Here is a 16,399-nt window from a genome sequence, read left to right on the forward strand (position 1 = left end):
GGTTAATTTTAAACAAATTCTATCATCAATTTAAAGGGTCAAGTTCATACGTAAAAATGATAAAATTGATCGTATTCTCAATTTTGTAGGTCAAGTTTATACAGAACATTTGTATTCTCAATTTAGTATTTGTCATTAACTTTTGCAATGAGCAAAAATTTTACAATAATTTAATAATACATATACATTATAATTAAGTAACATTTCTTCGTTATCCAAAAGATTAGAAATCTAAAAAATGTTATGAATGAATACAAAAGAGATCTATGATTACAGGATAAAAATCCATTTAAAACATGAAACCCAATTTGTTCTAGAGCAAATTCAAAGTGGACAAAAGATGAGCCCAATTGGGCAGACTTAGACAGAAATGAACGGAATATAACAAAGTGGACTGAAATGGGCCAACGTGGACCGAATGGATCAAAATGATTTAAATGGACTGAATAGGACAGATTTGAACCGAAATATACTAAACTGGACCGAAATGGACCTAAGTGGACCAAATGGACCGAATCAAATCAAAATAAACCGAAGTGTACCGAAAGGAACCAAAGTACTACATTGGCATACGTAGTTCCGTAATACAAACTTCGACACCTCATTAATTTTATGGACTATTATTCATTCTACAAATATAGCACCTTATAGCTAGAAAGGTTGAGCAAATATATCCGCAGTAAAATCCAATAGCTCTTGTTGCAATTGTTGTAGCAAGTTTCTTCTTAGTCTTTTGCTTTATTCAAATCTATTAAAAATACCTAAAAGTAAAAAATTGTAATCATAAAATTTATCCTTAGACATCATATATAAGCAGCTGTTTCCCAAAAAAAAAAAAAAAAATCAAAGTATGACTCGAGGAAGGAGGGAAGGAGTGACATATGAACTCGATATGCATGAACTTAAGTTCAAAGTATTTTAATCCTCATCTACACTGAAAAATTAATTAGCCTTTTGTTCTGATAATAAATAGTAATTATAAGGAGTGGATGTCAAAGGTAGAAATTCTTTCTCAAAAAGTTCAAAATATTTCACTTAATCATGTTAGAAATGATATAAAACTAAGGACTCTTATCTGTAATACATTTATTGTAACCTTATATATGACTATACATTTATTTAAGCTTATTGTAACCTTATATATGTAAAAAATAAAAAATAAAAATAAAAAGAAAGAAAAGAAAAGAAAAAAAATCACATACATATATCAAATACATTTATTGTAACCTGATATATGACCATATCTTTTGTACACTAATGGTTATCAAAAATCTTTTGTGCAGTAATTATTGTTGCATATAGTTATTTACACATAGTCATACACACAACTTGTGAAATCGAGTTTTCAGACAATTTCAGTGCATCCCATATACACAATATGTAACAATCACTACTTTTTTTAAGTATAGTCAAATGCTTATTATTTTTATGATGTTGCAATGTGAAATTTAGAAATTATTTGCGCGATTGTTTAAATGTAATTAACAATTTAGAAATTTTTGCTAAGATACAAATGCACTCAAATGGGTCTTAAACTCAATGGCACTAATTATAATATTAATATTATTTTGATGTTTATAATTCATAATTTTTTTTATCTTTCTTTTATAAATTATAAAAATACACCTGAAAATTATTTAAATTTCTTTAGATTTTTTTTTAACCTCCTAGGGAAAAAGGAGACAAAAATGGGTAATTAATAATTATCCTCTGCATCTCAGAATGGAACCCACATAGTTTCTACTGCAGATAATTGGTCTACAAAGGGATTGGAAATACTCAAGACTGTAGAGGATCTCTCCCTACATCACTGATATATATAACGGTCTCCAACTGAATTTTTAACCATAAGAAACTCTCATTCCCTCTACTCTTTGCAGTTGGTAGTTCCTCTCTCTCTCTTTCTTTCTCTCTCTCTCTCTCTCTCTCCTCCAAGAAACACTAAAGAGAGCACAACAATGGCGAGACCCATTTGCTTTTGGCTACGGTACTTTTCGTTCTTGATGTTCATAGGCCCCATCGTTTCTTATGCTTTGCCACGGCCACCACGACCACCACAGTCTCACCAAGGTGAAACCTTTTTTCTTTCCGTCTTTTACTTTCTTTTTTCTTTTTCTCAGCAATTGCTTAGAAGTTCTAGGAAAGAAAAGAGAAGATATGCAACTGAAAATGCTAAAAACTTCTGCTTTTTCTCAGCAACCAAACAGTGGCTTTGCCTTTCTGTGCTCTATTCTGCTGGAATTGACACAACTATGTGGCTTTATTGAAGTTAAAACAAAATACCCATGATTGGATTTTCATATATTATTCTTGTTTATGTTTCTCCAACCCCAATCTTTCAAAAAGCCCATTTCTTTTCTTCATATGTTCAATCCGCTTGGTTGTTGAGAAAGTGCAAGAAAAGAGTAGAAATTGCAATTCTGTAGTTAACTGAGCGTAAATATCACTATTTGGCAAAATCATTCAAGGTTTAATTTCTTTTGTTATGCTTTAAGTTTATGAAGAAGAACAGATTCTCTAAAACCCATTTCTTTAATTTCTTGATTCCTTCTTTGAGTTTGGTTGATGAGAAAGTTCAAGAAAAGGGAAGGAATTGATATCTGATAACATCTACAAAAATTGTGCCCAACACTGTTTCTTTGTTTCCTATCTTGTTATAGACCCAAGTTACCTCAAGTTTGTGTCCAATGCTACCGAGTTCCCATCCGAACACTACTATGATTACATCATTGTTGGAGGCGGCACAGCTGGCTGCCCACTGGCTGCAACACTATCTCATTCTTATAAAGTACTAGTGCTAGAACGAGGCGGAGTTCCTCACGGCAAAACCAATTTAATGTCCCAAGAAGGTTTCTTGGCCACACTCATCGAAGCTGACACATATGACTCCCCTGCCCAACCCTTCACATCAGAAGATGGCGTTCTAAATGCCCGTGGACGGGTTCTTGGTGGCAGCAGTGCAATAAATGCTGGGTTTTACAGCCGAGCCGATGATGATTTTTATGAGAAATCAGGTGTGAATTGGGACCTTAGAGTTGTGAACCAATCCTATGAGTGGGTTGAGAGGGCTATTGTGTTTAGACCAGAGCTCAAGACTTGGCAATCAGCAGTTCGAGATGGGTTATTGGAAGCTGGTGTTGATCCTTATATTGGGTTTAGTTTTGATCACTCGGTGGGAACCAAGATTGGAGGTTCTACTTTTGATAGTACAGGGAAGAGATACAGTGCTGCTGATCTTTTGAACTATGCAAGACCTTTCAATATTAAGGTTGCTGTGTATGCAAATGTGGAAAGGATACTACTGGCTTCATCTTCATCTTACATGGGGTCAAGGCTATCAGCAATTGGAGTTGTTTATCGTGATCATACAGGGAGGTATCACCATGCAATAGTACGTGAACATGGTGAGGTGATTCTCTCTGCTGGTGCCATTGGAAGTCCACAGCTACTGCTGTTGAGTGGCATTGGTCCGCGGCCTTATCTATCTTCTTGGGGAATTCCGATTGCTCACCATCTTCCCTTTGTTGGGCAGTTCCTTTTTGATAATCCGCGGAGTGGTGTCTCAATTGTGGCTCCAATTCCATTGGAGCACTCACTGATTCAGGTGGTTGGCATTACAGAATCAGGAGCTTATATTGAAGCAGCTTCCAATGTTATCCCTTTCGTATCCCCTGCTCACTCTATATTCATTCGGACACCATCACCTCTGTATCTCACTGTGGCTACTCTCATGGAAAAGATTATTGGACCACTTTCAAGTGGATCACTGAGACTAGCTTCAACAGATGTCCGGGTGAATCCAATCGTTCGATTCAATTACTTTAGCAATCCAGTGGACCTTAAACGCTGTGTGAATGGCACACGCAAGATTGGAGATATTCTGAGGAGCCGATCCATGGAGGATTTCAAGGTTAGGAACTGGTTTGGTGGTAATGATTTCAGATATGTGGGACCTGCATTGCCTGTTGATCAAGCTGACAATCATCTCATGGAAGATTTCTGCCGCCGCACAGTTAGTACCATATGGCACTACCATGGGGGCTGTGTTGTGGGAAAGGTGGTTGATGGTGATTTCCGGGTCCTTGGCATTGATGCTCTCAGAATTGTTGATGGTTCAACATTTGGTGTATCTCCAGGGACAAATCCTCAGGCTACTTTATTAATGCTTGGACGGTAAGTGAATGTTCTAAATTTAGTTGACAGTAAAATAGATTGACCAATTAGTAAAATAGATTGACTAAATGGAATAGATTGACCAATTAGTTTGTTTATTTTCACAGATATGTCGGGTTGAAGATAATCAGAGAGCGGACAAGATATAGATGATAATCTGCCCTTATGAACTTCAAGGACCTTCGGCTGACTATGCTGTTAGTCAGTTGTTTCTTTTTTGTAGTTATCTTTTTTGGTTTAAGTAGCAAGTCTGGTTGTTTTGGCTTTCTCAGTACTACTAGTGCTTTGTTGATTTGTTCATTCAAAATAATACTATGTGATACGTGAATTTTGTCACAAATGCTAAATGTGGATACTAAAACAGCTCTCGCTGAATTAAAAAATGAGATTGAATTTGTGCAGTTTGTGTTTCAGATTGCTTGTACTTATGAAATTCTTCTATTTCTATCTATTCCCTAGTCAATTTTAGTTGTGGCATATGGTGTATAAGTGTATTTGTACATGAGCATGCGTGTGTACATCTGTAGTTGAATTGAAATTGTAATATCGGCTTTTAAAAAGCTTTTCACTTGACCATGTACTACTGCAGTTGCAGAGATGGCTCTCTTGGGAGTAATAATTTGTCGATTTTACATTTAGTGTCTCTGATAACAGATTGTTGAATAAGGCCATATTTGAACAACTCGAGTAAAATTGAAATAGTAATTATTGAGTTTGTTTTTACTTGTCATATAATTCATGCTCTAAGATTAATCTCTGCAAGCTAGCTTTGGCAGCTGTTCTGTGCCTTGTTTTGGTTCAAAGGATGTTTGTGTTCATAATGGTAAGCTCCTTGCAGAGGAAGGTCTTTTTTGTGTGATCAAGAATGACGTAAGATACAGAGCAATGGTTTGCAGGAAAGTGAAGTGCTCTCTCTTCAATGGAATTCTGTGTAATAGATGGAATATCCCCTTTCCTCTCTTTGATCTGAGTAAATCTCCTTTTTCTTAGGGGTCCTTTTGGTTGTTTAGCTGGTAGCAAGTTGATTAGTGGGAGTCGATTGTATAGTTAAATCGGCTTAGCAGTTTAGTGTTATTATTTGGTTGTAGCTTTCTTTTGCTGCTTGTTTCTGGTTTGTTTTGGAACCCTTCTTTAAATTCTTTTGTTCTGTTAATAAAATGTTACCCTTTAATCAAAAAGGAGAAATTTGATTAACTGGCCATACACAAAGCCTGATAATTTAAAGATGTGGAGACTGATGCAAAGGCTATTCTGGTGATGCTCAGCTATTGAGTTTTAGTCAAAGGAATGAAGTGTATATAAAACAAAACTTGGCAGCATATGGACATAGATCCAATTCAGTCAACCAAATCAGCAGATAATGATCTTGAGTTAATAACTTCTGATCATCATCTGTAGTTTACCTTGCCTCAACAGAGTCATCTGCAGGGATTGGCTTCATGAATTCCATCACATATTGACCAATCATATCCAACCCCACCGACTACAACTTAAATCTCTATTTGCAACTGAATTAATGAAGTTGCCTTTGGCTTCCACTCAAGCTTTGATCTGCCATCTTCTGGCTTTGATAATGCTCTTCTCAGCCTCGATCCCATCTAACCACTATAAATCTAGACTACTGTCTGCATCGTACGACAAGCTTTCAAGCCATTTTAGTTCTTTTAAATTACCGATTATCCCAAAACTTTAAACTATTACATTTAACTATATAATTCTAATAAGCCATAAGATCTCACTTACCATTTTCCCTTCTGCAGATAATTCTGTTATATATTTTAATGACCTTTTTAGGCAAAATGAAGACGTTGTCCCAATGTACCTAAATAATGTTTAAAACAGATTGAATGAGTGGAATTCTTCATTCAAATGAAAGCTTCTTAGCAACGCATGAATAATCATTGACATAACCTTTTCAATTAAGGGGGGTACAATCTTAAGCACTCAATTTACCTGAGAATAGAGTCACTCCCAAGTACCATAAAGAAATGCTTGTTGAAGCACCTAGTTAAACTAAGCTGACAATGTTACCAGGTAGCCACATATATCCTTCAATTTCAATTTGGAAACTAAATTAATGCCTCAATTGTGAGAATCTTTTTTTTTTTTTTTTTTTTTTTTTTTTTTTTTTTTTGAGAAACACTATGAGAATCTAGTTAATTATCTAATCAGATGCTTTGTGAGTAATTCCTTGCAAGTACCTATGTGGTAGTTCCCAATCAACTGTATTTCAAGGGAAAATAATTCCCCTTCCTTATCAAGGTACACCATAGAGTGATTATCAAAAGTTAAACTAGGGGTTTCGATGTTTGACACAGCCTGTGAACACGCACAAGTTTTTACAAATTTGGGTTGTGCCTTAGCCGGTTTATATCATAAACAAGTCAACTCGAAAGTGACATGACAAGAAACGTGTCATAAGCGGGTTAACTCGCATGACCCACAATTGACATGCTAATTTATTTGTGTTAATCTAAAATGATCCATTTAACACTCCTGTTTAACTCGTATGACAAATAAATACTCTTTAAAAAAAAAAATTTCCAAGTACCTTCTATATCCATCCTATATTTTAAACTTAAAAAAAGTGAGTAATTACAAAAATAGATTCTTAAATAAAAAATAAATAAATAAAAATTCTGAAAAAGCAATCAAAAATAGATTCTTAAATGAAAAAAAATATACATATATCAGAATATAAATATTATTCATTCAATATTTAAAATAAGAGGAGATCCCATTGAAAATTGTCGGCTTAGACTTCAAAATGTGTTGACTAGATCCTAAACTGTGCATATTGTTGCAGACTACGAATTTGAAGAATAATTTACAAGTTTTTTGTTTAATTTTTTTTTCTTTATATTTAAAATACTCTACGCATATGAAAAACCATTATAGTAATGTGATCAAATTTTATAACATACCAATAACATGGTTAATATTTCATGATTTTGGCATTATTATTTGAGTATATTGGTATGAAGAAATCAATTCAATTAATGTTAAAGTTGTTAAAAATATACAAATATCAAATTGATGGCTTAATTTGCATAGAAGTGTTTAGAGGAATTGGATATTGGATGAAACTAATAATTTATTAAAAAAATTTAAATAAAACAAAACATTTCCTTATTGTTGATTCTAGTGAGATAGAGAGAATGAGGATGGTTTGAGAAATCTTAGTATATATGATTCTAGTGAGATAGAGAGAAATCTTATGGCATGTTTGGATGTTAAAAAAAGGAGGGGGAGTAGAGTAGAGGAAAGGAGAGTAATTCAATTACTTTGTTTGGAAGTTTTTTAAGGAATGAGGGGGAGGGGTTTAAAGGGGTTTGAAGGGGTTTTAACCACCTCTAACCCCTCATTTTTAATTCCCCCAAATTGGAGAGATTTGGAGGGAGAGTAGAGTAGATAAATCATTAAACAAATGAATTCTTCAATTTATCATTTCTAAATTAACAAAATTACAAACTATTATATAAATAATTTTGTTTGTTTCCTGAGAAAATTAAGATGAATGAAAAAAAAAATTGAATCTCACTACCTAGGGAAAAAGCCACGGCATCAGAGCCTACAAATTTGAAGCCCAACACGGAGTCAACACGTGTTGTTGACTTCTTGTTGTGTTGATCATGGCACAGAATATACAGTGACACTATGACCTTCTAAACTGGTTGTTGACTTTTGAACTTTACATTTACAAAGAAATACTAGGAAAAAAAAATGGCAACCTGTGTTTATCAATTGACAATTGCAACTTCCTCCGGTAATGCCACTCACAAAACCAATTGGAAGTTTTTGTGTTTACGTGCTGTTTCTCATTAGTTGGCCTCTGTTTTGTTGCTGAGAAAACAGAGGAATATTTTTTTTTTTTTTTTTTTTCGTTCTTCTTCAGTTTTGTCCACTGATAAGGAGCTTTCACTTAGAACAAGATACATAGTTGTATTAGGTTGAGTAGTCACAAATGATAATGAATCTGAGATTTAGAAGCTCCAATTTATTTTTCTTTTCGTACAATTTTAGCTACCACAAGGCCTAACCGAAAATTTTATTTGAATTTAATTAGTTATTTTTTAGTTTATATAAGCTTTAATGGTTTGCAATTTGTTGATTTTTATATTTAGCATGAATAATTTTTAGGGTTCTTAACATTTTGAAATTGTAACGAAAAGAATTCACTAACATATTCTAGGATTGAAAAAAATCTTAGAATAAATTAATTATAGGCCAATGTTGCAAGTCCATTTTCAAATAAGGATAAATTTGTCTATTTAGATCATTTCCTCTCCTCTCCATCCTAATTTTTAAAACATCCAAACAAGGGGAAGGGCTAATTACTCCCTTCCCCCTTACTAATTTTAAAAACATCCAAACAAGGTAAAGGGGAATCATTCATCTCCACTCTCCTCCCCACTACTCTCCCTCCCTCTACTCCCCTCTACTCTCCTCCCTCTCTAATGGCCTGTTTGGAAGTTTAGAGAGAGGGGAGAGTAGAGGGGAGTAGAAGAGAGGAGAGTAGTGGGGAGGAGAGTAGAGTGGAATAATTATTTTTTACCTTGTTTGGATGTTTTTAAAATTAGTAAAGAGAGAGGAGAGGAAATGATTTAAATAGACACATTTACCCTTATTTTAAAAATGAACCTACAATATTAATTTATGATTAATTTATTAGATTAAATAATTATTTAATCAACATTTTAATTTCATCAAATACTACTTATAAAAGTATAAAACTACTATTATAAAATAATTTCTATTACCTCAAAATAAATTCTAACAAAAATAAAAATAAATTCAAAAATTCATTGAATCTTAGCAAAACCCAGAACGGTATCATTGACGTAGCAACACCCAGAAGCCTCAGGCTTCTTCGCATGGTGGATGGAGCCCACCGGCCCAGTTGAAAGCAATATCGGCGTCGCCACGGTTGAGCTTGATGGCTGCGCCGATAGACCCGCTGGCGGAGGACTGATAGAAGTAGCTCACGCGCCGCTTCTTCGTGTCGAGTCTCGATGGGAGCGACGCGCCACCATGCTTTCTTCCATCACCGAAAACTCAAATCGCTCGCTCTTCTCTCTTTTCTTCAAGTCGAGGACGTCAGACAAAGGTAAACTTCCACCCATGATTTCGACGAAGATGAACGCCGACTCGTTTGGATCGGAGATGGAATCGGAATCGGTTTTGGAGGAGCGTGGTTTTGGTGGCATCGGAATCACTGATGAGATTGGATTTCGCGAGGAATTTGAGGATTCATCCAGAGACGGGGTTGGATTTTCCGATTGATGAAGGAGAAGGCTTGGACCGGATGTGGGTTTTTTTCTCAGGAAACAAACAGGAAGTCAATGCTTAAATTTTTTCAGGAAACAATCAAACATTATTTATAAAATCTGTGTGTAATTTTGTTAATTTAGAAAGGATAAATTAGGGAATTTACTTGGACAATAATTTATCTACTCTACTCTCCCTCCAAATCTCTCCAATTTGGGGGAATTAAAAATGAGGGATTAGAGGGAGTTGAAACCCCTCCAAATCCCTCCCCCTCCTTCCTTAAAAATCTTCCAAACAAGGTAATTGGACTACTCTCCCTCCCTCTACTCTACTCCCCTTCCATTTTTTAACATCCAAACAGGCCATAAACTTCCAAACAGGCCATTAGTATAAGGATATATGTAACTGTTTATGTATACCGAATTATATCTGTCTACGGATTCTGTGTTTGAGTAGATTTTATTTGAAATGTTAGGTTTTTTAATATTAAGCTATTTTGATAAAATAGCCATGTTCCTCAGAAAAATACTACAGTTAAACAAAAAAAGTCAATTTTCACTTTTATATCTAAATTTTTGTTATTATTTTATATATAAAAACTTAAATTTATATTTCAATTAGTATTATTCTTGTGCGATGCATGACTTGATGAAGATGTATGACTTGATGAAGATTTATGTGTAAACTAAAAAAGTAAAATATAATTAAAACTAAATTAAGAAACAAATAGTAATAATAATATAAAATAAGCAAATAATAATTTCAATAAATATTAAATCAACTAAATTACTTATTAATTATTTTAATAAATAATTTCACTAATTAAATAATTTATTACTTTAAAAATAATTCAAAGTCATTCTTCTTCATGGCTTCCTTCACAATAACATGTGAGATTTTAACCAAATTCCCCAACATGTGAGAATAAAAAACAGAGACAAAATACAATACAAAGTTTACGTGATTCACGCAATTTTTACATGATTCAGCCATATAACTTTTTACATATCAAAGACCACACCTGACTTCACATAGCCCTACAATGCATAGCAATTAGAAAAGTCAAATTCTTAAATAACCCAAAAAAAAAAAAAAAAAAAAATACCAACATAATGGCATGGTTTCTGATTATTAGTGTACCCAATAATGAAAAATCTATCACGTAAGTACGTAACAAATCCAAACATATACTAATATCAAGCATCTTGACTAATTTATGAATTTCTGAAATAAAGAATACTAACTAATCAATGAAACTGTTCAATTACCTAAACTCTAAACTCTTAGCCTATACAAATCAAAATAGTTTTCTTGAATAACACGAAACCTAAAAAAACCAAAACTAAACCCAAAAAACTAAAAGTTGTTGATGATAATATATCAATGATCAGTAGCAGCTTCTTCTTGCCTTTTGCAGCAGTTTATCTAAGCAGTTTCTTCTTGCTTCTAGCGTCACCTCATTTATCCTTCGAGTAAAAGAAAAGAAACGGTCAGCAGCTTCTGTTTCAGTTTCACCATCACAGATGAGTTGCAGCTGGACTGACAAGATAAACTTGTCGAATCCATAATCTTGAGAGGCAACCATGACTTGGGACTCGAGCTCCGACCCCAGACGGTCACAAAGAAAACCGTTGAGGCCTAAACCCTTGACGATGGCACAGATTTTGGTTTTCCGCAATTCTGGTGAAGCCAAGATATCAGGAGGAATATAATAGGATTCGCATCCCATCTTGCAACCGGGAATGTTCATAAAGAATTGCAGAGTAGGTTTGGCTGGTGGGTCTTCAGCCCCGAATCCGTAAAACTCAATTTTGGACATGTAATCAACGTATTTGTTAATCGCCATTGATATGTACTTGGTTTCTAGTGAATTAAGGTGGTTTAAAAATCCTATGAATATAAATATACGAAGTAGTTTATTTGAATATGACAACTTTGTCTGTGGTTGAGTTGAATTACAAAACTGAAACCACATAGAGTTATACTAGATATCAATATCCATGTATTTGATAAAAAAATAATCATTATAATTATAATAAATAATAAATAAATAATGAGCCACCTGGAACTCTTAATATAATGAATGAATTATTATTCTTATCATAATAACTCTAAAAATAATATCATATTTGCAAGAAAACAAATCAAACTATGAAAAATCAACCATTTATTTAGGAAATACCGAACCGTACAATTTGGTTTTTTAATAGTAAGTTATTTTAATAGAATAACCATATTTTTCCTAAAAACCGTGCAATTTGATTTTCTATACCTAAAAGGGTCAATATTGCAATTTTTTTTTTTTTTTTTTTATACAAGATAGAATTTTTACTCTAGCCAAATCTAAGTGTATATGTGTGTGAAGCTCCCTCCTGGAGACTTGAACTCCAGCCCTTGCCCCCCACACCCCACAAGTATTTATACTTACAGAGTGACCACTGTACCAAGGGTGCGCGGTGGTGTCAATATTGCATTTTTATATATGGGCTTTTAGGTTTTTAGCTTTTCAATATGAAGTAATTCCCCAAAAGATCAATTTAGGTATCCTATTGTTTTTCATTATATATATATATATATATATATCCTGTAACTTTTTTGAATATTAATATTCTATAAACTAGAACTAGTAGTGTGTGTTGCATAGTTTTGGTCCAATTCGGTTCATGTCGGTCTACTTTGGTCCATTTCAGTCCATTCTGTCCATGTCACTTCAATTCATGGTAGCATATGAACATAGCTCAAATTCAGTTAACCAAATCAGCAGATGATGATCTTGAGTTGATAACTTCTGATCATCATCTGTAGTTTACCTTGCCTCGGCAGAGTCATCTGCAGGGATTGGCTTCATGACTTCTATCACATATTGACCAAACATATCCAACCCCACCAGTACCAAGCTGATCAATAATAGTAAGTCTTTACATATCAGATCATAATTAGAACAAAATAATGTTAACACTTTATTATTATTCGTGTGCCCAATATTGAACAATCTATCACATATGTGACAGGACATATTAAAAGTATCAAGCTAAACTAATGAGAGGTTGACTAATCAATGAAATTCTCAAATTAATAAGAAGCCATTCATTACTATGTGACTAATCTATGAAACTCTCAACTCTAAAATGTTGCACTGCCTACAAATCCAATCCTATGCATCAATATACAGCTCTATTCACATCAGGATAGGACAAAAATATAATCACCCCATCTAAACAGTTTACAAGATAAAATTTTATTATAAAACATAGTATAGCATTAGTATTTTGGTTGAATAGAGCCTATTTGATAGTCCTACAGCAGTTTAACTGTTCCATCAATTGTTTTTATAAAATCTACTGAACAAATTCATTATTTGGAAAGCAATCTATTTAAGTAGGAAGTTCACATCGTGGTACATGAATAATTTCTTGGATTTGAAAAAAAATGACTTGTTTCATAATTTCATAATTTTTAATGATAATGACACATGAAATTCAAATGGACCCTTTCATGTTTAGGTAAACCAAATAAGCCATTGATAGTTTATACATGTTCAATTTGACTTCTGCATTTGCATCTCCAGATGTGGGTTGATGTTTGGCCTCATGCTCAACTTAAACAATGATATATTAAGCTTATTGTACTTTCAAGTCTTACATTGGTGCAGAATGGCAATATAGACTGCCCAAGAAGAGTGAGATTAGGCAATGTGTCGACTAAAACTAGTATATATAAATATTGTCACTTGTAAGAAGACGAAATGTAACACTTCCACAATTTTTCTGATTCAATGAGAGGAGTTTTTCTGTATCTAAAAGTTCATTGACAATAGAAGATAATTTTGGTTGATAAGAAGACAAATGAGTCTTTGATTCAAATATTTAAGAGATGAATATGTGGCAGGACAAGGAGGGGAGAGGTGTTAAGAAATTCCTTTTTCTTTAAACCCTTCCGACTGAAAATGGAAATGTAACTCTTCACATCTATGTATCTGTTCTGCTTAAACTAAGAAACAGGTACAAACATGCAGATGCAGCCAGTAAAATGCGAACTCAAAAGAACAACAAAGTGACAAGCAGAACAGCACAACAGATGCTGAACTCTAAATATATAACAGCTCATGCCTCATTACATTTTCAAGGATTTTAATATAGCAAAGAAAGAGGACTATCACGTTTACAGCTTAAATCTCTATTCCAAACTGAATTGATGAAGTTGCCTTTGGCTTCAAGCTTTGATCTGCCATCTTCTGGCTTTCATAAGGCTCTCCATAGCCTCGATCTGACCACTATAAATCTAGACTACTATCCGCATCGTACACAACCCTTAAAATATAACTTATATTTACAACATTCCATCAAGATGCTAACCCCTTTACGGCCTAACAACCCCGCACCCCTCCCCCTCTCCCCCCGCGCACCTCTCTTTTTAAGGCACACAAACAAGCTTCCAAGTCACTTTAACCCTCAGACCTGACTTACAATTTCACTTCTTCAGATAATTCTGTTATATATTTTAATGAACTTTTTAGGCAAAATGAAGACGTTGGCCCAATGTACCTAAATATTGTATAAAACAGATTGAATGAATTGAATTCTTCATTCAAATGAAAGCTTCTTTGCAGCGCATCAGTAATCCTTGAAGTAATGCTTTCAATTAAATAGAACAATCCTAAGCATTCAATTTACCAAAGATTAGAGGCATTCCTAAGTACCATAAAGAAATGCCTGCTGAAGCATCTAGTTAAACTAAGCTGACAATGTTACCGGTAGCCACATATATCTAGGGGCAGCAAATTCCGACACAATCCACGAACACAACACAACACAATATCAAATTAGTAGGTTATAGGTCATGGCAAGTTCATGTTGTGTTCGTGTTTAACTCACTAAATTCGTTTGACCCGTTTAGTTGTGATACGGTTACTTGTTAGTTCTGAATTTATATTTAAAAATATATATTTGTTTGGTCTTATTTCTGAATTTTATATTTTAAAAAATCTATTTGTTTGGCCAGGTTAAAACTGAAATTTGAATTTTTTTTTTCTCCTTTGATAAAATTTGATAAGCTTTAATAAACGTGTTGGATTAGAGTTAATCCATATAGTAGTGACTATCAAAAAATAAACTACAAGAAAGATTAATGAGAGCTTAACTAATTAATAAAATTCTCATATCAACAAGATTCCATTAATTATTATATGACTAATCAATGAAATTCTGGTGTCTAAACTCTCTAATCTCATTTAATGCGTAAATTACATATATTTCATATGAATGATTCAAAGAGAAAGTCACAAAGAAAACTAAGAAAAAAGAACCGACAACTTAAAGTCGCACAACCTATGAATCCAAACCTAAACTATTTTAAGTTTGACTATACAACTCTTTCCAAATCAGAATAGGACAACAACAAAATTACCCCATCTGAACAACCGACTAAAATAAAAGGCCTAAACTTTTTTTTTTTTTTTCTTCTTCGATTAAGGCCAAATCGGCCTGTATCGGCCGAAACGGGCCGAATGTTAAAAAAAAACTACAAACTCAGGTCGCCGGCCGCCGTTCTTCTCTTTCTTTTCTCCATTTCATCTTCTTCTTCTCCGTTTTGCACTGGTCTTTTCCTCCATTTCATCTTCTTCTTCTCTGTTTCGCACTGGTCTTTTCATCAGCTTCTGATTCCGAATCCATATACAAATGAGCAGCGGTTTCTTCACCAATCACTTCAATGTTCACGACTTCAACATGGGCTATCACCACAAAGTTCTCGGCTCCAAAAGACGTAGAAGCAGCCACGACGAAGGATTCCATCATTGGACTGAGTGAGTCGCAAAGATAAGAGTCAAGCTCCAAACTCTCAAGCGTGTCCACGATGTCTAGTTTCATGTACTTTGGTGAAGCCAAGACATAACGAGGAAAATCGAGTACTTTAACTAATTCCGGATAGACAATGTCTTCAAGCGTAAACAGCTTCTCATCTTCGCTGTCGTTGGTACTGGTTTGAAGAACTTTGAGTTGATACCTTGGCCGTAGACGGATTTCCAAATATCCCATGCATATCGGTGATGGCTCTTCTTTAGATTTGTACGGTTCAAATCTCTTGGTGTTCGGCTCAAATCTCTTGTACGATTCAAACCTCACATTGTAATCCAAAGGTTCAAAACAAGCCATTAGTTAATTATTGTGAAACAGATCCTCGTGATACAAAAAGAATGGCAATGACAGAAAGAATAAGAGAAACAAACTGAGAATGTGAAACAGAGAAAATCAGAATGAGAGAGACAGAGAGTCAGAATGAGAAAGACTGAGAGTGGAATAATGTAGTTGATTTGAACATATAGGATGTATATATATATATATAATATTTGTGTGCTTATCCGAATGGGTTAAGGATTCCGTGGTTAGATTGGTTTGGCCAGTGGTTTAGAAATCCTATTGTCCGTGGTTGAGTTGAATTACAAAACCCAAAGCACAGAGTTTTTTTTTTTTTGCTGAATAAATACTTTATTTCTCACAAAACAAAGAGATACAATTTAGATTGGGCCTGTGACCATCTCAATCCAAAACTTGACAAATCAAAGGCGGCAGATTAGAGATGGGTACTGGCCCATTCCAATTCAAAATGGCAGCCCATCCAGCTAACAGATGAGCTGCTTCATTACCTTCTCTACATACAAAAGAAAATTTTACATTATCAAAACCTTTAGCTAAATACAAAATATCCTCCACCACATACTTAATGCTCCAATGAGGCGCTGCCACTTGATTTCTCAAAGGCTCAATAACATTCCAAGCATCCCCTTCTATGACAATATTTTTAAAACCTGCCTCAGCAGCTTTTTGAATAGCCACCAAGGCTGCACTAGCCTCACCAAATAGTGGACTGCCAGGAATCTTTTGCTCAACCCATGCCGCAACACAGAAACCTTCTTGATCTCTGCCCACTACTGCCACTGAGGTTTTTCCTTCTCTAATTG

At 34.3% G+C, this 16,399-nt stretch overlaps 1 protein-coding gene across 2 annotated transcripts; it reads left to right on the forward strand.

Moving 5' to 3' along the window:
* The first annotated feature begins 1,878 nt into the window (after positions 1-1,878).
* On the forward strand, positions 1,879-5,220 carry LOC115989370 ((R)-mandelonitrile lyase-like). Of its 2 annotated transcripts, XM_031113040.1 has the most exons (4): positions 1,879-2,070; positions 2,661-4,173; positions 4,281-4,370; positions 5,012-5,220. In XM_031113040.1, the coding sequence occupies exons 1-3, from the start codon at positions 1,959-1,961 to the stop codon at positions 4,324-4,326; spliced, it is 1,671 nt and encodes a 556-aa protein (XP_030968900.1). In that variant the 5' UTR covers positions 1,879-1,958; the 3' UTR covers positions 4,327-4,370; positions 5,012-5,220. The 2 variants fall into 2 exon arrangements, with proteins under 2 accessions (XP_030968900.1, XP_030968899.1); XM_031113039.1 differs by lacking the exon at positions 5,012-5,220 and having other exon boundaries at positions 4,281-4,574.
* The last annotated feature ends 11,179 nt before the right edge of the window (positions 5,221-16,399 follow it).

Source organism: Quercus lobata, chromosome 5, assembly GCF_001633185.2.
Source record: "Quercus lobata isolate SW786 chromosome 5, ValleyOak3.0 Primary Assembly, whole genome shotgun sequence".
Taxonomy (NCBI): domain Eukaryota; kingdom Viridiplantae; phylum Streptophyta; class Magnoliopsida; order Fagales; family Fagaceae; genus Quercus; species Quercus lobata.

Bases quoted from the DNA above. Each gene is read 5' to 3' on its own strand.
- LOC115989370 (XM_031113040.1), top strand. From the start codon at position 1,959: ATGGCGAGACCCATTTGCTTTTGGCTACGGTACTTTTCGTTCTTGATG. The intron at 2,071-2,660 runs GTGAAACCTTTT...ATCTTGTTATAG, and splicing joins ACCACCACAGTCTCACCAAG to ACCCAAGTTACCTCAAGTTT. The intron at 4,174-4,280 runs GTAAGTGAATGT...TTATTTTCACAG, and splicing joins ACTTTATTAATGCTTGGACG to ATATGTCGGGTTGAAGATAA.